This window comes from Clinocottus analis, unplaced genomic scaffold (genome assembly GCF_023055335.1).
Source record: "Clinocottus analis isolate CAN_PGR_092001 unplaced genomic scaffold, fCliAna1.0.p SCAF_1, whole genome shotgun sequence".
Lineage (NCBI taxonomy): Eukaryota > Metazoa > Chordata > Actinopteri > Perciformes > Cottidae > Clinocottus > Clinocottus analis.
This window is the reverse complement of record NW_027175820.1, coordinates 11,664,181-11,688,562: the sequence shown is the minus strand read 5'-3', so window position 1 is coordinate 11,688,562 and position 24,382 is coordinate 11,664,181. Positions and strand designations below refer to the sequence as shown.

Genomic DNA, 24,382 nt, shown 5'->3' with positions numbered 1-24,382 from the left:
CACGGCGTTGTGTCGCAGTGCTGCTGCAGACTAAATACTAATATGTGCTGCAGTCAAAAGATGCTAACATTGTTTCAAATTCTTTTTTTTATATTTTCCATCTAATCACAACTGCACAATCTTGAATGACTTTGCCCTGCATAACTTGCACAGGTTAGAGAAAACAAAAAATCCTTAGTTCCAATTTCTCAATCCAGAGAATATTTGTAATGTTTGCTTCAAAAGTGATTTGAATCAATATTTTATTGATAAACTAATCAACTAATCCCTCCACTCTAGAGGTGAACCTTTCTTCTATTACATTATTAGGAACTACAATATATTGTCCACATGATGAAAAATGACCTTTGGCTCAATCACTCATTATTTAAAACAATATAAGTGATGAATGATGACGAACAGCAGCAAACAATGACGCCCGATGTCACGGGTTTGTCTTAAAGAACGTTACAATCTGAACAACATGCAACTCTTTTTGCCTTTAGATCCTCGCTTCAGAAAAGAATACGCTCATGTGTTCCTGATATTAGGAGGCAGGTATGGCACGAACATTAAGTCCACAGATAGATTCCCTGAGGTAGTCACACATATTAGGGATGCGGCGCATGCATGATAATCTGTAGATCTAACACATGTGTGAAGGTCATTATGCACAAGGTTATTTTTATGCATCTGTATTTTAGTACATTTTTCAGTCATAATTGTGTTGCATATGCATTTCAACAGATTTCTTTTCAATAACTTGAAGAGTTAGTAATGCACATAATTGGCACATTCTGCACCTGTCTAGAGCCATACATGGAATGTGTAAGATGTATTGTTATAAGCCTAATATACAGTCTAATATGGCAGTTTTCTGCATATACAGTATGTGCAAGCTTTAGGGCATTGTACTCCAATAATGAAATATTCATACATTGCTGCTTAAAATACTGCTGAAATTGTCGATTGATGACATATAAGCCCCCACATTTTCCTGTTCTTATAATAGTTGGCTTATAATGAAACAATGAAAGCATTTACTTGTTTGCTGCTCCATCAGTCCAGTTTCCACTAAGATGCTTATCTCATCCGTAATTAGTGTTTCTTCAAATAAACAGAGGTGAGGATCAATGAGCTTGGAAGCAGTGATAGATGAGGAGAGCGTGACAACAGAAAGACTAGAAATGTTTATAGTTTGTGTCAATTCTTCAAGTGACAATGATTTACAGAGATCCTTTGGGATGGCAGTTGGATTAGATGCTTGATACCACTCTCATGTCTCTCCATTGTGTAAATACAAGACTACTGCCTGCAGGTTGTTAACTTCCTTAGTTCAACAGAAAAACAGGAAACAGCTAAGAAAACAATATCCACCCCACTAATTTAAATGTTATCAGCTGTTTGTTTACACTTGACCAAATGTAAACACATCACTTCGCCTACTGGCCGTAAATTTATACCGTGATATGAATTATCTTATTTGACTCTCTTTCCGCCAGATAGCGAATAGGCCTGTTTCCATGTAGAGTTTTATTGTAAATGAACAAAGTTTCGGTTTACATTCAGTGCCCATTTTGTGAATCCTTGAGGTTGAGCACACGTGTTGAATACAGTTTCTTTTTAATAAAGCATTTACCAAGTACTTTAAATCCTGCATTGCTATCATGCATTATTATTACTGAGCAGCAGAAATACTGCTTGATTTCTTGGAAAATATATAATTTAGCATGAAAAAAGCATAAAGAACAACTAATTCACGAAAGAGATCTTAATCGACGATGACCAAAATGACCAATTAGTCTATGAATCAACCAAGAGGAGAGGAAGCCCAAAAACACTCCACATGTTACCTTTAAGATTACACCCCTTTAGAGCTACTCTTCTAGTGTACACAAGAGCACAACTCTCAACAGGATACTTTGTTTTTGTCCATACATGATCCATTTGAAACGTCCTCCCTTACCTCTACAGTTTGAAAAACTACTGCAGCAGGATGAACGATAGGAAGCTAAAGCCAAAACATTTTTACCTCCCTGACATTTATGGCGCATTCCAGTGATACACCTGAACCTCGGGTCTTATATCGTAGTCTATGCGTGTGTGTCACAGAGATGAAGAGTGATCATATTGTGGTGTATTGTCCTCCGCAGTGAGAGCTAAACGATGCGAGATGACACGCAGCGTAAATCTACCTCGGCTGTTACAGCAACCGAGTGGTGCGTGCATATGCATGCGTGTGTGTGTGTGTGCGTGTCTGCCTGTGTGTGTATTTACCTCTTTCACATGCAGAGGGCCGCGCAGCAGTAATTAATGACTAGTTGCTAAATGGTCTATGTGATTCTACATGGTAATGAGAAGGCATTGGTGTGGGGCCAGGCGTGACAATCAGCTCAGCAGAGAGACGCCACAGGGGACGCACAGGTGACACCTGGGTCACAAAGAGGACTGTTTGGATTTTAAAAGGATTCACGTGGGACCTTTTCACCATTGTTTCATAAAAACACACAATTCAGCCAGTTGTGTGTGGGTGTGGGTGTGTCTGTGTTGTGCGTGCGCACGCATGCGTGCTTGCTATCTTGTGTGTTTTTTTATTGTAGCTGCAGATTTAAATAATGAGTGCTTGGAAGAGCGAAAAGAGATTTCTATGAGAATTATGAAAACAAAACAAATGTTATTTTAAAGCGGCGTGACCACAGTCATTAGAGTTTTGATGAAGGGGGATTGTTTTCTCCTCAGTTGGAATTGCAGCTGGTTATCCGACTGGCATCAGCTGGCAACAATGTGAACCTGGAGAGGTTTCATTCAAATGCAGCTAATGGCCTGAGTGTCAGAGAGAGCTTTCACTGTCACTGGTGGGTGCGTTACAATATCCTCTTTGTGAAAGTCATTGTCATGGCACCATTCGAGTTAAACGCTCCTGCACCTCCGTGTGAACTAATGAAGGTGCTTTTTGCAGACCAGCATTTTGAAAAAGTGAACTATTACACCCAGCAATCAATGATATAGAGCCAGCCAGGACGTTATGACAAACGTCTGTCCCTCTGGAGACTATAGATGTAGCGGCAACAGATTTCCTCTGCCATACCAAACTCATGATCACATTGAAGACCACTCAGATTTGGATTCCTATATGTGGTCCCATCAGTTTAGATGAGAAACCTCAGTCCTTCCAAACTTATACTAACCAATCAAATACATACAGAAAAGCAGTAGAAAAGGGCAGGTGGGCGGGTCATGCCTTTCATTTGGCTTTCCAGACGCTTGATTACATTCTCGTGCTGATCAACCAGAGAACCAGACAGCTGATATCACTTTCAAATCAAATGCTGATTATCACATCTACATATCATCACGACTAATGACCCATTGGGGCGACAGAGTTTTGTTCTGCCTGCCTGCCTGCCTGCCTACCTGCCTGCCTGCCTGCCTGCCTACCTGCCTGCCTGTCTGTCTGTCTGTCTGTCTGCCTGCCTGCCTGTCTGTCTGTCTGTCTGTCTGTCTGTCTGTCTGTCTGCCTGCCTACCTGCCTGCCTGTCTGTCTGTCTGTCTGTCTGCCTGCCTGCCTGTCTGTCTGTCTGTCTGTCTGTCTGTCTGTCTGTCTGCCTGCCTGTCTGTCTGTCTGTCTGCCTGTCTGTCTGTCTGTCTGTCTGTCTGTCTGTCTGTCTGTATCCTCCCTCACTGTCTGTTAAGGATTGCACTGTTCCTTTAGTTTGAACTTTGTTTTAATTTACCGTAACTCTTTTTCAGATTTTCCATTCAAAGAGGTGCATCTCATTCTCGCCCATCAGCCTCTCAATCTTTCAATTTTCTGCCTTAGTGAAAAGCACTTAAACTTATCGCTCCATCTGTTTATTACATGCCACCTCCAGTTCCTTCCCTTCTCCGCCCCTGGTCCCTCTCTCCTCCTATCCATCTGTGTGTGTTCTCAATAACCTTTAACGCCGTCAAACTCCTCCTGCAATATTGCCCTTTATGTCCTCCACCAACACAAGCTTTGGAAAGAGGCTATTGTGATTTTTTATTAAATTCACCAATTATAAACTCATGAAAATGTTCAGAGTATGTTGAGAAAAAGCTGGTACCTGGTTTCCAATTTCCTGGACAGACTGCCTGTTGTCCATTTTAAAACTCTTTCCGAAACAGTGACCATATTTATTCTAACAGGATTGTCCTCCACTGTTAGCCTGGAAATGAAAAGAACGCTTTACCCTGAGGTAAAAGGGGTAAAAACCTTTGGTGTGAAAGCACATTCAACCTAAACTGTCAGCTGTATCCACTTGAAGCGTAGAGAAATAAGCTCTGTTAGTGTGTGCGCATGTGTATCTGTGTTTTATACTGACTGCAGGACATGAGCTGCAACACTGTTCAAATGGTGATGAAGATAGATATAGCTCACTGTGGGTCAAGAATTTTAATCTGATAATAACGTCTTTGTTATGTGATTTGGTGAAAAGCTTCTCTGTGATTATGATTTCTCTCACAGTCAGATTCTGGAGGTCTGAGGGTTTTTCTTGACATCAGTGCTAATTTCCACTTGATCTGATGAAATCACTGAGTGACGAGTGATTGGCAAAGTACCTCTGGTATTACAGCTGCTTTCAAACTAAGTATTGGGAAGATATACGTGTTGAATCACTGTTTGCAAGCAGCAACATTTTGACACCATGTTGCCTTTTTTTCCTCTCTTTCTTTCCCTGTCACAGATCACATTCTTCATGCTGCTGTCAGCTGTGTGTGTGATGCTCAACCTGGCGGGCTCCATCCTGTCCTGCCAGAACGCTCAGCTGGTCAACTCTCTGGAGGAGTGTCAGCTGGTGAGACCCACTGGACTTTAACTAAGGAGTTGTATAACTACAGTACATATCGTTTTTTGTATCAAATGTCAGAACCTGATTGATGAAAACATACAAATCAAACCCTTTCTTCTTAGTAAGAACGCACACCGACATCACACAATGACAGATGGAATCAGGTCGACATACTTTTTCAAGTGGTATCATCATCTCTCATTATTATATAGTGCAGATTTGACAACATTTTATGAAATAAAGAAAAGGGGAAAAAATATTTTTCGACATCACTGAGGCTCAGACTGCTCCACTTGGTTCTTATATTCCTGAAACACTGCCATTCCTCTACAATAAATCTGTTCATTCATATTTGCTGTATGTTAAAAACTTCTGACATACAGCCCAAAACATTTACAACAAAAAAAAAACTATATTTATTTAACCTTTATTTAACCAGACAAATCAAATGGTAACCAGTTCTCATTTACAATGATGACCTTGAAAAGTTAAAACTAGTACAATACCACTCACATGCCAAATAATGGTGTTACTCAGTAGCCTAATCTTCATTACATACACACAAAGGCGACTACCATTAGCCTGTATAAATGCAAAAGATTGGTGTAAGACTTGCATTTTGTTGTTGTTGCGTAATAGCCATGTGTTCGTTGTTGTCGGCATGTGGGTCAACGTTTAAATTTATGAACGTTGGCACATGGAAGGCTGACAGGCGGCACTTCTGCTCTGAGCAGGCTGTGAAAAGTGAATTGAACTATTTGTCTGTTAGTTAGTGATGGCTGGTGATTATTACATCACCTTTGCCGGAATCTAAAATAGCTCAAATACAAATAAACCACTTTGAAAGATTAATGCAGCAGTTCAAAGAGACTCAAGAGACGTGGTCAGAATCAAAGTAGTAGACACTGAGATGTCCAGATTTTAACGCAAACAGATATATTAAAGGGGCCAGAATACTACTAATAATAGTGGGCGATGCCAGCATGGTTTAAAGGCATCTTTTTGTCCTCTGTATCCTTGTAAATGCCCCTTCATTTCAAACTCTCTAACCCCAACTTGAAAAGCAGGCTTTCTGGTACACTTTTTTTAGTCTCTCTGAATGAAATTCCCCTTTAAAATCATTTTTCACAAGCGGCTCTTACCACTTAGATACATGCTCTCTACACTTTGGCTTTTCTAACAGCGGTGATTACACATGTAAAACAGAATGTCAAAATAAATGTATTGAGCATTTGGACAGTAGTTGGACACAGAACACTGCAGCCTTCACATTTTCATAATGAAATGTTTAGCTGATTTTTTAAAGATCAATTTATAGCCCCGGGGTCTCCTCTGTTGACTGAAGAAGCCCCTTAGGATTCATCCAGCACCCAATCCACTAACCCCAACCACTTACACATTAGAAGAAGCTTGTCTGCTTGCTGAAGTGGGACCAGCCGAGTAGACCAACCTCACTGATTCATGTGTCTCCCCCGAGTCCCTGCCCTAGTCGTGTCTGAAATGCTAGCGTTCCTCATCTCCTCTCCCTAATGTAATTAACCCATAGTTGTTGGGTTCATGTCCTGCTTTCTCGTAATCTGGGACACATAGCAGAGGTACGCTCGACGTCCAGCCCTCCATGGGCAGCTCCACGTGTCTCACAGCCTCTCTTCTTTTGTTGTGCACTTCTGATCAGCCGTGTGCCGCAGCCTTTCTCCATCAGTTATGATATTCAGTATCTTACTTGTGTTCAGTTTATCTGGTTGATTGTTTCACTCTGTGTCCATGTCAGGAGTAATCCCGGCATGAACTACATAACTGTGACACTCCAAGCTCAGGTCTGATCAGTGCATGTATCCCTGCGTGTGCTTTTGCGTGTGTACGAATGCGTGCGTCTATGTCTGTATGTTTTTGTGTACGTGGCGTGCATGCATGAGTGTGGATGTGTGTTCTCCCCTCCTCCCCCCCAGCTCAAGTTTGACAGCGATGGAGTGTGTGTGTGCTGCGAGCTGCAGCAGCAGGGTTCGAGCTGCAACAACCTGGGAGAGACGCTGAAACTGAACCCGCTCAGGGACTGCAACACCATCCGCCTCCGTCTCAAGGTAGGTGTGACCAGCATGTGATGTCATTGTGCTGATGATGAGAGACTATGATGTTTTCATATGTACAACTCATTCTATACCCATGAGACTGTGTTCAGACTGCAGGCAACCCAGAGGAACTGAGAAGCGTGTAACTGCTGCGCCTGCTGTTAGCCATGGAAACGACACGTTGTGCCATATGTACTGACTGTCTGTGTGTTATTTACAACTCTAACAGTGGCGATGGATTCTCTTGCCTTTCTCCAATATTTCGTTGATGTACGAATTAATAATGGTAGATGTTGGTTCCTGCAGCCTTGTTTTCATGGCTGGCTTTAACTACCTGAAGTGATGTCCTCATTGCGAGTGACTGTTTGAAATCCATTTGTGTGGCTAGACTGAGAGACAATTCCAGGAAATTTGTGTCAATGTGTAAATCTCACTTGTCAAAAATGAATTTCATCTATTTATTGAACTCCTTATTTGTTATTTGCATTCCAGAGATGAAAGTCTTGATGTGTGGAAACAAATGGACATGCCATTACCTTTAGTATCAGCTGTACTTTGTATTTAGTTACAAGTTATTTATTGTCATATATACAACAATTACAGAGAAACAGTTGTCCTCAATGAAAATCTTAGATCTCAGCCTCCGTCTAACAGTACTACATATGTATGAGAAGAGTTAGAAGTAGAAAAATGGGTTAAAATATAGAGATAAAATGTAACGTCTGAAAATTCAAATAATGTATGTTGTGGGAGACAGGTGTAGAGTAATTTATATGATCATCAGCATGTTAGAGTAGTTGTTGTGAGCATTTAGCTCAAAGCACTGAAATGCCAGTCCAGTAGCACGACTACACACTGCCTTCACTCACTGGTTACTTCTCTAATCAGAATGATACCATTAACTTGAGTAACAGTCTGTCGACGTTAAACTGAGGTCTCCAAGTTTCCCCTCTCACTTTGAAACATTTCCCAATGTGACCAGCCGAGTGACGTAAAATACAAAACACTGAAAGTGTTCAGTCTCAGATTAATTGGGCAGGAAGTGGAGAATGGCAACAGCATTTGTCTTCCCCCCAGATGCAGACCTCTTAGTATGCAATGCGTATCCAGCCTGGTCTGGCGATAGTTTGCAAGTGCACAATCTCTGTAGATTTATCTTGACTCAATGTCTGCAGGAATGATATACAGTATGTGCTACAGTGTCTTTATTGGATAACGACAATCATATCCATTCATTTTATGACCCTGATTGATTATAAAACATTGATAACCAAATAAAAGGCTTCATAGGATGAAGCATGCTTCTGAAAAGAGGAAAGATCAAGCGCATTAGTCATTTTGATCTTCGCTCATTAAAAAAAATATGGGAATTGATGCCATTATTAAGTGCCAAAGTAGTCAGATGAGTTGAATTATGTTTAAGATGAAGCTGTCATACCCGAGTCCCATGAGTCCTTGATCATTTCAGATGCGCTGATCCTAATGAACTCATAGTGCAGTTTCCATATAGTTCCTCTGTCACTAAATTACATTGCGGGAGTACTGAATTATCTCAGCAGGTAGACTGAGTAGCCTATTAAACCACCTTAAGTGTATTATTCAGTCATTGCACAGCAGCATCTCTCTTTCTGTTTTAGAGTTTTGTTTTAGCCCTCAGCAGCACTATTATTTTGATGCAAAAATGTGTCATTCACTGTTTGCAGACACATTTCATTTGCGTTGCGTGTTTCATTTCATTACACTGCCTGGGGCCATAAATCGTCAGTGGGAGGTGGCATCAAGATAATTTGGGATTTCCTGTAAGGGGGCGGATGTGTAACCTCGCTGTGTAACTCACTAACCTCTTTGGCTTGAGGCGAGGCATCTTCTAGAGGTTAAATAAGCGTTGAGCAGGCATGTTAAACACTTTCTTCAGAGGTGTCCTTACATTTTTTTGCCTGGCAAGATTTATAATGTCATTATGGACATTGTTGTCACAAGGGAAATCACAGAAATGCACCGTGGATGTATTACCATAACAAAAATAGCTCAGATGAAGCTTTCATCTTTGTTGTCTTAGTATTTGCTCGCATTTTGACATGGGAACACTTTATTTACTGAAGTAAATCACCACCCATCCCTGCAGGAATACACCCTGGACAACAATATTACTGAGAGCTTTGCTATTAGGCGACTGTTGCCTGAAATATTTGTGATGTGTTTGCTCTCGTGGAACCAAATTAGCAATTGCTTTTGTTGAATGTGTGAGTGAACACTATCTAATTGGTTATTCAGGCTAAAAAATCTATGATTTTACCAATTGCATTGCATTTTCTGCACCTTTTTCTTCTCTTCCTCATGGCCTTCCACATATCAGACCCCAGACTGACAACATCCCTCCACAGAAAAGCAAGGCCATGTTCTCAGGCATATTATTAGTTTGTATTCAGAGCCAATGAGGAGATGTCAGAATCACAGTGGAATGCCATGCTGGTATCTTTTCTTAGTTTTTCTGCAAAGTTGAAAATTAACCACTGACCTTTGTGAATGATCCAATCATGGACTTATTTACATCTTTGTTTGTTGTGTATCTGGTTGTATTTTATTTTACCAGGCCCAGAACATGAACATGCATGCCAGCAGTGGTCTTATATTCAATATATTCCAAGCTTGTTTTGAAATAAAATATAATCAATTGGTGTTTGTTGGCCTTAGTTGTCAGGTTGGTTGGTGTATCAAGGCCCCTTAAGACTGATCAAGCTTTGCACCTAAGCCGAAAAGGATGGGTCTCAATTATTGAAGGAGAATTGGCCTTCAATAACATCTTTCATGCAGAAATCCAGAGAAAACATCATATGTACTTCGATAAGGACGCCACTGGATGAGTTCATCTGGCAGGACGACCAGTGATCTGACGAGCAGAATCTCTCCAACCTGTGACAAAAGAAATAAAAGGATAATTGTTGCATGTTCTATGATTGGACCAATTACACTCTGTAGGTTTGAGATTAACTTGTTTGAAGGGTCAGGACTTGAGGTATGAAAAAAGCTTTGCATTTAGTAGTTCATGAGAAGTGGCATCTCGGCTCTACAACATCTCCTGCTTCATGTCATTGAAGGTTATAAAATATCTGAAGGGCTATGCCAACAGTCTGAACTTACCTCCCTGAAACTACCGTTTGGCTTCGAGGGAAATGCTGTTTTTTTTCCCCCCAGATCCTGTACATAGCTGCTCGAGGATGCCAAAGACAGCAGAGGTCAGAGGAGACGTCAACGGATATTCCATGTTGGCTTGAGAAAAGCAGGGCGCTGCTGCACTATGCTGCGACAAGCCTGTCTCACTTTAAAGGGAGCAGCTAGTGGAGGCATGTGTATAGTTTATGTCTGGTCAAGGCGTTCATGGTTCGTGAGACATCAGTTGAGAATCAGTGATGTGAAAACCCAATTAACTCCCCTGTTAGGCTCTCAGTGCTAGACAATCTGTCACTATACGGTTGTGGTCAGACTAGGCAGCATGTGTCACTTCCCAGGTACCGCTCATGCGGGGAAGTAATTATAGTTGTCTTGAATACAGGTCTTGTGGTATTAAATGACCATACCAGCATTTTTTTTTATTCTTTCAGGAAAACAATGTGATTACTTGTTTGCATGTGAGTGCAACCTGTGGGACCTCTTTGTCCGTCCATATCTAATAACACGTCGTGCTGCAGCAAACTGCATAATGTGTATAGGGTGCCAAGTTACGTTTGCAAGTTCAAGAACCTCTTTTGATGGAGGTGATTCGCTCTCACTCAAAACACCTTCTATTGTATGTTTTACACCGCCATCGACTGTCTGCAGACTCCCCACTCACTACTCCTAACTGACCATTGGCTGAAAATCGAGGCCTCCAGAGGCCTGAGACTTGTTTGGGTAGTTTATGAGTAGTTTATTGGGTAGTTTACCTTTCTTTTCCATGTTCCATATACAAGTTAATTTTCCAAATGTACTGAATGAATAATGATAATTTGGAGTAAATGAGTGTTGTCTTATGTAGAAACGTCAAAACTATTTGACCATGTAAACTCCTGTAATTCTCACTCTAAATTTGAATACAATCTCTCACGCCTCTCATGATTTGGGTTTGAGTTTTAAATGTGAAACAAGCTTGTGCTCAGTCCTCCAGACTGTCCTCCAACGCAAAAAAAAGAGCTCCAAAACTGTTAGCTTCCAAGGCAAACATGTATTAGTTGTATTTTATAGTTGGCATTGCACAACTTCAACGTCGCTAGTTCCAACTGGCATCATCTCATCTTTAACTTCACACAGACTTGATATTTGGCAACAAGTTGCCGGATATCAAACATGTTTGAAAAACTGTTGTAGAGCTGGCAACTGATCCTTTTAAAATCACAAACTTCAAAGGGTGTGGAATAGAGTCAAGAGATCTGATTGGCAAAAAGACACAAAGCCGAAACCTCCTTTTATAAGCCGGGTCAAGGGGGCTGCACCCAGACCTGGTAAAGCCAGATCGGGGGGGAGTTGGTTGCCTGGGTCCAGACCTTTCATTCTGACCACTCCACCGAGTTCAAGTGGACTGAAAACCGAGTGTAACGAGTCGACAATTCTGTTTGACATCCGGCAAGGACGACGGCTGTCCTTTCTGCAGATTATCAGAAGCCTAATACAAGTTAGGGTTTTGCAGTGTCACTGTTAACTGTGCCTCCTCAATCTGGTGACTGTTCCGTGTGACAGGCTGTAAAACACTTTTTTTTGGAAACAGAGGAGCTTTTTAAGTAAGGGTTTCATTCCAGTGCTGAAAGTCCCTCCTGTAATCCTGTGCTTGTCTTTAAGGAATTGTGTAATGCGTATATATTTTGAGACAACTGTGTCAAATATTGACTTTTTTTATTTCAATATACTGTATCAATATAATGGTGTTTTTGTGTGGGTGTACAGTACATGTGTGGTTGCAAAGTCAAAATCTCTGTCACACATTCACCCCTTTTTCTGCCATCTCTCCTCCTCCTTCCTCACATATCAGTCTTGCAAAGTTAAATAATAAAAAGTCACGGTAATAACTATAGGGCTTATGTAAATTATTTTTTTGCGACAGATGAACCTTGAGAATTTAGTAAAGAAGAATGGAGTTACCTTTGAATGGACTGCAGATCCAGTACAAGCTGCTATCATCCGCTCTCCTCTCAACATGCTCTCTGTGCGAGGCGGTTGCTATTCCCAGAGCCAATTACCATGCAGGTGGTATTACTGTTCCTTTGCTCTTGTTCAGGAAATGAATTCATATGGTATAGTTAATATAGGTCAATTTGTTAGGATGTCCAAAACACATTTTGGTTTAAAAATGGAGCCGCTTAAAGATGATAATTTTCTACCATTTGAGAAAAATAGCACAAATAGCTGCAGTCATAAGTCATTTCTCTGATTCAGAGTGCTGGGCTAGTATTTCACTGGCATGCACATGTATTTCTGCTGACAGATTCAATAGTGGTTTGTCCCCTTGCTGTTCACTGCATTGTCAGAGTGTGGATGTGTGTATTTTCGTACTTAACCTTGGATGTTTATGAGGTTGTTTTCCCTGTTGTTGAATGTTTATGCTTAGCCTCCATGTCGGTAGAGATTATAATGCTTTTTTATCAGTCTTCAACCTTTTAAATTGTATTATTGAACTATTAACATTGCTGATGAGTCTCTTCTTGATTATGTGTGGTTATGTTGGTACCTTACTGGTTACATTAACGCTGTTTGTATCATCTGTGTCTTCTCCTTTGGTTCTACATTCAGATCACACATCTTTATTGAGCATCCTTCAACTGTCTTTTCTTCTTCTCCTCACCTTCTCTCTTGCACCCTTGTCATGTAACTTATTTTTCACACTCCTCCTCTGCTTTTGTTGTTCTAACGGTGTCCTTCTCTTCCCTCCTCTTATGTAGGAGCTGCTGTTCAGCGTATGTGCCCTTAACGTGATATCCACCATTGTGTGTGCTCTCGCCACGGCCATGTGCTGTATGCAGATGGTTTCGACTGATGTGCTACAGATGGTGAGTGTGATGGAAGACAGCGTCAATAGCTGACCTTATTTTCTTTTCAGTGACCACCCTGCTGTTTAAAAAAAATATCATTTTTTAGTCTGGAGATCGCTATCATTAGGTTAGATAAACACATGCAGCTCAAGAACAGTTTGCCAGCCTTCATTCGTTTTAAGATATTGGAGAGGAATGTTTGAGTTTTTGTTGGAATCCTCCTGCTTGGAAAATACAAGTGAATGTAAACACACACTGTGAAGGTCAATTTCCACAGCACCTCTCTCAGTGTCCTCCTGCATCTCAAAATATGTGGGATTGAAAGAAAAAAGCTTAACATCTCACTGGATTCTTTCCTCAAAGGTATACCGTCCTCAGTGTGACCCTGTTTTATTATTTTATGTGGAATGATGAAACTATTACCAACAGCTAAATGCTTTCTGTTATCAAGGAAATTAGCATATAGCAGTTGTGTATTCTCTTCCTTGCGTTGTGTAATTTTTTAAAGTCAAGCACACTTGGATTGGTATTGGCTTCAACCAGCCGTTTATTCACGTAGTCAGCCGAGCAGATACGTGACACGGAGATGACACGACGACAATGGCCTGGCAAAGCAACAAAAACAATTCAGCTTTGCATGGCCCACCTCATGGCAACAGCTCTGGTACACATAGAAAACGTGCTGCAGACTAGGGTACACACGGACGTTTCAACTTAACACACATACACACATTTTCTGAATTACGCTATACATTCTGTGCTTGCTGGGACAAGTCTGGATATTAAACGGGTCCTCTGGGCTGAAAGTGAAGTTTGGTTCGATAACAACGTGATGTGGCAGGAAATAAGCAGTAATCTCAGCTATATTAAAATAAATTAAGTTGAACTCAGATTACATTAGTTTCATCTCCATGAAGGTCGCAATTCAACAAAGATCCATTATATAAATAAGACCTGGCCAAAGGACTGTTGCACATTTGTACATTTTTAATATTTGAATATTAATATTAATAATATGTTGTGTTCTTCTTTGAAGCTGCTTTAACAAACAGATATTTCTTCAAGTATGTGAAAGAGATCAATCATGTCGATGAGCCCGTAAATAAGTATCAGCTCACTCTTCTGACTTCCATTCAGTCCTAATTTATTTGTTTACGTCTTTCCGTTCATTGTTTGGGTTTTTAGGTCCAAATTTTAGTATTGGACTTCTATTCATCAAGTGGCCAGAAACACAACTCCAAACTATTAATTTTTGTTGCTCCACATCTGCAGGACCTGTAAATAAACTGTTTGCCAGCTTATCAGCTTTACAACGTGATTACATAGCAGTGTTGTGTTTGCATCTTGTTCCCACTGAATCTGTTTGCCAAAACAAGACCCTTAATGCAGGTTTAAACAGTGATGACTACAGAGATGAAACCTTTTTAGATGCCTGGGACAGGACCATACTCACAAGGCTGTTGCTCTTTTATATCCATGGCTATTTAGGAAGAGGCAGACAGTGAATATAAATTCATCCAAAGCAGAATTATACAGTAGTCAAAAATGGGAATGAAACGTCATTCTCATGTTGACATAAGGACTTAATTCCCAGTGGCCCAATTTCAGGCGTTGAAAGCTGACAAATCGTTTTCAAAGCTTCTTACTTTCTGTAAGAAGATCTGTGGAAACCTGTAGAAATGCCTTTTGGTGTGAATTAATGAGTGGTGATGATCATTTAATTTTTTTGTTTACTGTTGTACTAATAACAGACTTAAATCAAAAATACGTATTTATATATTACCTTTCATCCATTGTGTATAGCGCAAAGTTAAAGTAAAGAAAGAAGAAGAAAAACGAACGATTGAACCAAATAAATAAATGAAAAAAACAAAAGAGGCAGCCCATAGTAAGGACAGGTGAGAACAAAAGAATATGTAAAAGATAGAAATAAAACAAATTAAGGCTTAAAACCGATACAACATGTAAAATAAAAATAAAAGTAAGTGAGACAGTTTGTCAAAGGCAATGCTAAATAAATAAGGTTTATTTGTAGAGCACCTTTCAACATCCGGGAAATTCAAAATGACAAAAAGACACGAGGCGATATGAAAAGAAAATGAAAAAAGAAACATTAAGAAGATTTAAAAAAGACAAAAACAAGATTGAATAGTAGATGATGAGCTAAAACTAGACAAATCAAATTGTAGAATAAGATGCAGGATTGTAACTTATCTATAACACTCTCATAGTTTCCAAGAGTGGCCTTGCTTTCTCATTTACCACAAGAGCTCTTCACCTTTTGTTTAGCTCACTAAATTTAGCCAGCTCAGTAGCAGCAATGGCGGCTTGGACATTAAGATAGCCGACTCGCTCTGACTGGAAAGTTGGCCTACTTAGAATCGTCCGAGTGAGAAAAGTAAACGGGCAGTGCTTTCAGAGCTGCTGCCTTGCTCAGGTGTCCCTGAAGAAGGCACTGGACTCACATTTGCTGCAGTGAAGCTTGTTCAGTGACCAACAAGCACATGTGTGAATAGCTGTTTGAATTAACTGCTGAGAGGTGCTGTGTGAAGAGACATTAGCTATGTCATGTCTCCCTGGATGAATTATGGTCTAAAATAATGAATGAACAACAAAGTCCAGTACCTTGTGTGATAAAAGCCTGATAATAGTTGTCTTTATGCTGTGTTTCAGTTTATGCCGCACAGGGCGCGAGCTCTAAATGCTGACTGTATGACCCCCCACGGAACAATCCTCCACCAAACACTGGACTTTGATGAGTTTATTCCTCCCATTCCCCCACCACCATACTACCCCCCAGAGTACACCTGCACCCCCTCAATGGATGGACAGAGGTGAGCAGCAAAATACTCATCAGCATCCCATCTTCTCTCTGTGCTCACACAACGTGCTCAGTGCTCCCCAAACTCATGGTGCCAATGTATCTTCTGGGATATGGGAATTCTTTCAGGGAATACACAAGACAAATCGTAATTAGCTAACAATTATAGCTGGAAGTTTACAATACACCAATTAAACACAATAGCCTCCTTGGAAATCAGAACCCTTTCAAAAAATTTTAAATGTGTTGTCGCCCAAAATACGTTTAACAATAATGTCATTCTTTGTTAATGTTCAGTGACACTTGGCACTGTGCCCTTATTTAGTAGAACACTTTGATTGTTGCTGCTATTTTACATAATATAAAACAATACAATTCAGCTGTAATGTCCACCGTGGTAGACATGAACAGATTAATGACATCCAATAAAACATTGCTAGTCTGTGTGCACAGAGAAACTACTATCAATAATCAATATGCAGAAACCACAGTATTTTTTATATTAACTGCAGTGGGAATAAATGTGTAAATACATATTGTTTTTGCCAAAGGCAACATTATGTACTTCCCAAAGGGCAGCAGTTTAAATTGCGTATCAAGACACAGCATGATCTTCTTATGAACCCACTGGGCATCGTTTCTGCGATAGAAGTTTTGTTAAATATATTTTAAGAACTTCAAAATCCAATGTTGCAATGCTTTAGAGACCCTTCTTAAATTGTTTTGCAATATGGCATATGATACACATGATATTAGTATTCGGCTGATTGCCACAAGTGATCAGTCACTTGGGATACTGTACATCCTTGAATTGCATTCATATCTGCAAGATTTAGCACTGGTATTTCTTAAGTTTCCAGTTTTACACAATGGCACATGCAGATGTAGGATTCTTCAGCAGGCGATTACTGTAACTTCCTACCTGCCCTTACACAGACACCTGAAATTACTCAGATACTGGTTGTCTATATGTGATGTAAACGCGGCCATTATTTAAGAAATGAACAACAATGATTACAAAGTTATGAGCAAGGAAATTATGTCTTTTACCGGTACATATTCTTGCTGCTTTGGTACAGCATCTTTCAGTTATGCAATTTTGTCAGGTTAAAAACTGCTTTAACATTTTTATTAATGTAGAGTAGACCACCGTAAAATATTCCACGAGATGGTAAATATACAGATGCCAAAAGCAACATTTGCAGTCAATTCCAGATCCATCATGTTAAGCAGCAGTGGCATGTGTCTGTTTGCGATCAGGTTGTGACCATCACATGTGGTGTATTATCATCCCTGGTCAGCTCAGAGCATTTCCCTCTGCTAAGCAGCTGCGACATCCATGATTCTCAGCTGTTGTAAAAGATCAGTCCAGCCCTCCGTCATCACTACCTTCATTTTCTCAGTCTTGCCAGATATAATGTGCTGCTGCTGAAGCCATTTGGCAGGAAGCCACATCTATTTGTCAATTATGCCATCAATATAAACAAGGCACAGGAAGCATTTATGGTGTGCCTGCCCAGGGCCAGGGATGTGTCATGACATCATCATGCCTCAGATGATTGGTGGGACTCTCAGGTTGTATTTCATGCTTCGCCACTTTAGTGGAGAACGAGGTTGTAATTAAAAGATATGACTGCATGCATGGCTGCTTATTCTTAATTGGCACCGCAAAAAACAGTGGTGGTGCACATAAAAAATATGATACCCATATATATATATATATATATATATATATATATATATATATATATATATATATATATATATATATATATATAAATATATTCTGTTTTAGAGTGTTGGGGACAAGAGGATCTTTTTTATCCTTTCTTTCTTAATGTTTTTTATAAGGCAATAATCTGTATTTTTTTACTCGGATATGATAGATTTAGACTTCGTAAACACGCCGACTGGCTCAGTGTACTTGCCCCTCATTGTATTTCGGTTATTTGATATGTGATTTGTAATTTATTTGAATGTTTTTTTGATTAAAACTCTGCTGTTATGCCCCTGACAGAGGAATGCACCTGGACTTCCCCCATTCTCCCTTCAGTGCCATCTACGGGGTTCCCATAAACAGTCCAGGGACACTGTACCCAACTGACCTGCCTCCTCCGTACGAGTCGGTGGTGGGACAGACCCCGGCCAGCCAGGTGAGAACAAGCAACAGGCTCGCCCTTCAAACACTGTCTCCGGAGGCCTTCCTGGACAACCTGGCCGAGGACATTACATTATTTCTTTGTTTGCAAAGACAGCAGCCCATTCAATGAGTCAGTCACCTTCTTTTATGTTTACATATATGTTACACATTGTCATAGTCACCCTTTGGGAACTATGAATGTATGTAGAAAATGTCATGGCAATATATCTAGTATAAGTAGAGATATTTTCATCTTGACCAAAGTGATGGACTAACTGACAGGCCACCCAGAGCCAGTGGTAAGCCTCCTTGAAAGGCATTGACTATTATTTGAAAGTGAAATGGGAGAGAGAGATTGGGAGAGAAATAGCAGAAAAAAATATTTACAGTTTTTATTTGAGTAGTTTTATTAAAACAGATCTTGCATAGAAATGAAGCAATTTGGTTCAAGATTTGCATCTTTAAAATGTTAATGAGATAGCCTTCAAAGCAAGGGTATTCCAAGGTTACGCCCAAGTTACTGTAAATCCTAAAATGTGATTAATAATAATAACTTTATTTACATAGCAACTTAAAAAAAAGAGTTTACAAAGTGCTTTGACAAACAAATCAGCAAAATCAAGGCAATAAAAACAAGAACAAAAAGCTCAATAGTGGCCCAAACAAGACAACTAACGTAAGAGTTAAACTCTGATTAAACAGTCCAATAAATGTAATGAAAAAAAATATTGATACGATAAAAGAATGCGCTAAGACATAAAATAAAATGATAATAATAATATTTATAATAGAATATTATAGACCAGAGGTCTTCATATAAAAGTTATATTTAAAAAACCCAATCATCTTGCCAGCTGTAAATTGTTGGCATTTACTCTATTATGTGCATTTTGAGATGATGCCTTTCAGCTTCATCTCCATATTTATCTGCTGTTTAAGATCTACTGAGGCGGTCTCCCTTGACAGTCATGTTGAACTGCAGGCGGAGGCTTCATTGTTCACAGCTAAAAATAGCAATCTAATGTGCAAGCAAATCCTTTTTTCTTCTATTATATTCTTAGCATAATTTAACCCTTTAGGCGTTCACTCTCTAATTTCCATTACACGTTAAATCCATGTCCTTCAAACAGGAATCAGTAGAAGGTCTTCTCACCTGCAATAGATTAGCAGCAGTTGCTTTAAATAAGTCATTGAAGCGGGCAGTGATCGATAGATTGTGTGCAAGAACAGTCAGTGGGCAGAAGAAACTCAGCAGATGATTTCAGGCAAAAATCTTGCATAATGTGAAGTTATAGGAACATATTTCTCTCTCTCTCTCTCTCTCTCTCTCTCTCTCTCTCTCTCTCTCTCTCTCTCTCTATATATATATATATATATATATATATATATATATATATATATATATATATATATATATATATGTGTGTGTGTGTGTGTAAAAACACATCTAATTATTGCACTATACGTGATACAGTAGTTTCCTTCAAGGAGATCATTTTCTGTTGGTGTGTTGTGGTACTTTAGAGCCCTCTACAGACTAAACTTATGTGTTGATGGTTCGGTGCAACGCAGCTACCGTCTCCACTAATAATGTCCACTTCACAGGTGACCACCAGCATGGAGCAGCAGGCCACTGAATCCAGTCTGTGTGAGAGAAACACAGCTGCAGGATTCAGCACTCAGGGTAAAGACAGTTAAGGCTGCAGTAAACATTGCAGAGGATTGTCTGATGTCTATTAAAAGTCATGCTGATGATGCTTTTCCCCCTTTTCTCAGCGTCGGTGGACAGTGCGTCACTGATGGTGTCAGAGGTGGCTGATCAGGACCAGACTTGCTCCTCAGAGGACTTGTGCTCTCTGGAGGTCCAGGGCTCTGACTCCTCTCCTTACGGCATGCTCCACCCTGCTCCCATCGAAGGAAGCTGCAACAGCCTGGAACTTTGTACACGTGAACATCGAGGCCTGCCTAACACTGACGCTCGCCCAAGTGATACGGGTTACAGCGAGTCCTCACACACACAGGATTCTCTGGAGCGCTCCCCGGACTGGTCTTCAGAAAACTTCAGCAATCTGGAGCAGGAGGATTCCACGGACAACGCACATCCATGTGGGGAACTTAGGCCTGCAATGCACATATGTGACGAGCTTGCATCAGCCAAGCATCTACCGGAGGAGCCTCCGAAAGCATCAACACACTCCCTCATTAAGGCACGGATGATGAGCCGGAAGCTCACGCTCCCTGTTACTATCCCCCCGCCACCTCAGCCGTGCTCCCCCACCTCCGTGGCCTCCTCTGGTGGAACTTCCGGCATCAGTCCTATGGCTCCTTCTCCTTCCCCTTCCCCTCCTAGCAGGCCACGAGGCCCCAGGCTGTGTTTTAGTGTTTGGTCCCCTTCCTCCGCATCGCAACCCCCCTCTACCTCAACCCAAAGTGGCTCCTCGCCATCAGAGAGGCCTTCGGTGCTCCGAGCAGCCAGGAGATACCGCAAACTGGCACGCATTGTCCGTTCTACAAGTGACCCTATCTCCTGCACCTCTACGGCAGGAAGTGAGTGCAACATTGTTCCACAAGACTACAGTTTACATACTCCTTCTATATATTACAAGAGCGATCAGCTTTCGGGCTCCTCAATGACTGGTCGACTAAGCCAGAATTTCAGAGTAATTTTTTCACGTTTTAAAGTCGAAAAATGCTCAAGCAATAGCTTCTCTAATGTGAGCTTGTACTGCTTTTTCTGTTCAATGTCACTGAGATTATCACTGGATTTTGGGCTGTTTAGTCGACAAAAGGCATTTAAAGAAATCACCTTGGACTCTGAGAGAGTGATATTTTATAGGCTAAACAACTACTTGATTAAACAAGAAAATACTCAGCAGATTCACTGAGATTTAGTCTAATTATTAGTGCCAACCCTGCAGCCTTTTATTGTCAATGAGCAATGGTGGATCTGGAACCAAAAACAGTTTTTTCCTGCTTTGTTGTGTCAAAACTAAGTTTCTTGTCTCCCTCTACAGGAGAAAATGGTGGCTGCACTTCTGCAAATACCCTTGCTGCTGAAGATTCAACTCATACATCACCAGAGCAAGGTGAGTCATAGAAAAAACAAATGTGATACTTTATTTTCGAAAGAAGCGCTGAAATACAACAAACTATGGTAAGAAAACAATTGGTCATCTGCAAGCCTTATAGTGATGGAAATACACGTCAGTTCATACAATAATTGATTGGTAATCATCTCATGAGCCTATAAACATAATCTATTCACATCTATCACTACAATACCCCTTGAAGGACAAACTTGCAGAATGGAGAGCTTATTTAACAAACTTTATTGAAGCAAATATATATTTTTAAATTGTCTCTGTGAAAACCATATACAGTGTGAAAACCCTGATCATTTTCAAGTTTTTCCTGTATGTATCATTGGTTGTTCGGAACAGCAATTTGAATTAAATACATCATATAGCAGACAAACACGGTGATATTTAAGAAGTGAAATGAAGTTTATAGGATTTACAGAAAGTGTGCAATAATTACTTAAACAAAAGTAGGCAGGTGCATAAATTTGGGCACCCCAACAGACAAATTACATCAATATTTAGTAGAGCCTCCTTTTGCAGAAATAACAGCCTCTAAACACTTCCTATAGCTTCCAATGAGGGTCTGGATTCTGGTTGAAGGTATTTTTGACGATTCTTCTTCACAAAACATCTCTAGTTCAGTCAGGTTTGATGGTTTCCGAGCATGGACAGCCCGCTTTAAAACAGACCACAGGTTTTCAGTGATATTCAGGGCTGGGGACTGAGATGGCCATTCCACAACGTTGTACTTGTTCCTCTGCATGAATACTCAGGTAGAATTTGAGCGGTGTTTAGGGTCGTTGTCTTGTTGAAGTATCCAGTCGCTGATTCTTGAACATTGTTCACAACAATCTGCTGATGCTGACTGGAATCCATGCGACCTTCACCTTTAACAGGATTGCCAGTAGCTGCACTGGCTACACAGCCCCACAGCATGATGCAACACCACCACATGTTACTGTGGGCAGCAAGTGTTTCTCTTGGAATGCTGTGTTTTTCTTCCGCCGTGCATACCGCCCCTTGTTATGTCCAAATAACTCACATTAAGTTTCATCAGTCCACAGCACCTTATTCCAAAATGAAGCTGGCTTTTTCAAATGTGCTTGAGCGTACCTTAAGCGACTCTTTTCGTGGCATGGGCGCAGAAAAGGTTTCTGCCGCTTTACTCTCCCATACAGCATCTCCTTGTGCAAAGTGCGCTGAATAGTTGAACGATGCACAGTGACACCATCTGCAGCAAGATCCTGTTGTAGGTCTTTGGAGCTGGTCTGTGGGTTGAGTTTGACTGTTCTCACCATCCTTCGCCTCTGCTTATCTGAGATTTCTCTTGGCCTGCAACTACGGGCCTTAACTAGAACTGTGCCTGTGGTCTTCCATTTCCTCACTAGCTTTTTGTATCCTTCCCCTAAACCATGATGTTGAACAATCTTTGTTTTCAGGTCATGTGACAGTTGTTTCGAGGCCCCCATATTGCCAGTCTTGCAACTGGCCACCTTAAATATTCTCATGATGGGCTTCACTTGTGTATGTAGGTCAAGGGTCAATGAGCTTACGAAACAAATTTTGTGTTCCAATAATTAGTGCTAAAGGTATTTAAATCAATAAAACCTGCCTACTTTTGTTTAAGTATTGCACACTATCTGTAAATCCTATACACTTCATTTCACTTCTTAAATATCACTGTGTTTGTCTGCTATATGATATATTTAATTGAAATTGCTGTTCCGAACAACCAATGATACATAAAGGAAAATCTTGAAAATGATCAGGGGTGCCCAAACTTTTTCATTCCACTGTGTAGTATAATTGGTTATGTTTCATTTTTAGATAAACTGAAGGATTAAACATTCCTTGAATTAACCATTTTTTACAGCATTGGTCCCCTGGATTATATAACAAACGCATTATCACATCTTAAATTAGTAGTAACTGAGCTGATGATGAAAATGTGTGACTTAGAAAACTGATTTGACTTTAGCCAAAGCATTCAATCCTCAGGTTAGTCTTTATTTTTCCATGGGATTTACCTTTTTTTTTCTCTGTTCAGGGCCAACAGACATTACATCGGGAGTAGTCGGAGCTAAACCCAGTCACATAAGTGTAAGGAAGCAGCAAAAGGAGGGCAGGAAAGTGGACATCCACCTTAAATCCCGTACCTTGCACACACACCCCTCCAACGAACGCCCAAACTCCCTGGCTGACTTTAAGATGTACAAAGACACCAAAGTACTCGTGGCCAAGTTCCTGGAACATTCAAGCTGCAGTCTACCTCCTGAAGTCCAGCAGGTCGTCAACAACATCAAGTGTGTCATCAAGTCGGATGAGAAACACATGGAGGAGGCCATTTTTAGTGCCAATGTTATAGATCAGGTAACTGAATTATTCAGACTGTATAATGTCCAATGCACACTTGCTTGTTCGTAGCCCTGTTTCTGAAGACTACAAGTAGATATCATGCGAGCAGCCCCATGAGGCAGTAATGCTCACCACAAACCAGAAAACTGTAGAGATAGATGAAAATGGATGGTTCAATCATATCAATGTTATGTAAAAACAAACCAATGAAAAACATAACTTGCAACGCGTGCCTCTTTTTTATTTTGTGTTGTACAGGTGATGACCCAGCGCGTCAATGGCAGTCCCAGGAAGCGCGGCCATGAGGACCTTCACCTTCAGAGCTGCGGTGCTTTGAGTTCCCCTTCCATGCGCCGTCCAAAACACCTCCCACAAACAACCGGCACCTCCACCAACCCACTGGACACCCCCTCCTCTGAACAAAGCCTTGAGTGCAAAGAAACAATTCTCTGACCACTCTCCCAACAAGGACTGAAACATCAAAACTCTGAGGGCATTTCAGGATGCGGGTGTTGCAGCCCCCTCTTTGCTGTGCAGCAAATGTCTGTAGAGTAATGGATAACTCTTATTCTCACAGTGTGACTGCAGCACAGGCAAACTGAAATGGCCTCTTTCTGTATCTCCTAGTGCCCTGTGAGACCGTGCCAAGTCATCAGCAGAAATGGTAGCAAACTCAGACTGAGCCTGCCAGTGTCTGTAGTGGCTTGTTTCTCATCAGAAAAACAAAAGAATGTTTCTCCCTCAGGGGATCTTTTCTACTGAGTATCAACTCTTAAAAAAGAAACAAACAGCTGGTAAGTTTGGATGTGTGACAAAGGAGATTGTGTCATCAGTATTCCTAAGAAATATGTTTGTATTAAACTGTGAACTGAACTGACTGGGCGTTACTTGCCATTGTTTGCAGACTTTGTGGAATTGTTTCTGATAGGGTGATGAATATTTTGTGGCGTCGCTGGTTTAAGAACATCACAGATGTGGATTATTTAACTTACCTCATTGTGTTACAATTCTTATCAGTGTTACAATAAAATATGAGTTTGTATCTCGTAGTTTGTGTTCTTACTTTTTTTTTGGATCATGTAAGTCATACAATATTTGCTCCATAAATATTAATTTGGTGAAACTATA

At 40.5% G+C, this 24,382-nt stretch overlaps 1 protein-coding gene across 1 annotated transcript in view; it reads left to right on the top strand.

Moving 5' to 3' along the window:
• fam189a1 (family with sequence similarity 189 member A1) overlaps positions 1 to 24,296 on the top strand; it is a 79,255-nt gene extending 54,959 nt beyond the window's left edge. The window contains exons 3-12 of the mRNA XM_068573286.1: positions 4,686 to 4,796; positions 6,740 to 6,871; positions 12,769 to 12,876; positions 15,532 to 15,692; positions 17,697 to 17,832; positions 19,425 to 19,503; positions 19,596 to 20,366; positions 20,834 to 20,905; positions 22,947 to 23,269; positions 23,513 to 24,296. Coding sequence (XP_068429387.1) covers positions 4,686 to 4,796; positions 6,740 to 6,871; positions 12,769 to 12,876; positions 15,532 to 15,692; positions 17,697 to 17,832; positions 19,425 to 19,503; positions 19,596 to 20,366; positions 20,834 to 20,905; positions 22,947 to 23,269; positions 23,513 to 23,707 — 2,088 coding nt within the window. The 3' untranslated portion in view covers positions 23,708 to 24,296. The remainder of the gene's footprint in view (positions 1 to 4,685; positions 4,797 to 6,739; positions 6,872 to 12,768; positions 12,877 to 15,531; positions 15,693 to 17,696; positions 17,833 to 19,424; positions 19,504 to 19,595; positions 20,367 to 20,833; positions 20,906 to 22,946; positions 23,270 to 23,512) is intronic.
• The last annotated feature ends 86 nt before the right edge of the window (positions 24,297 to 24,382 follow it).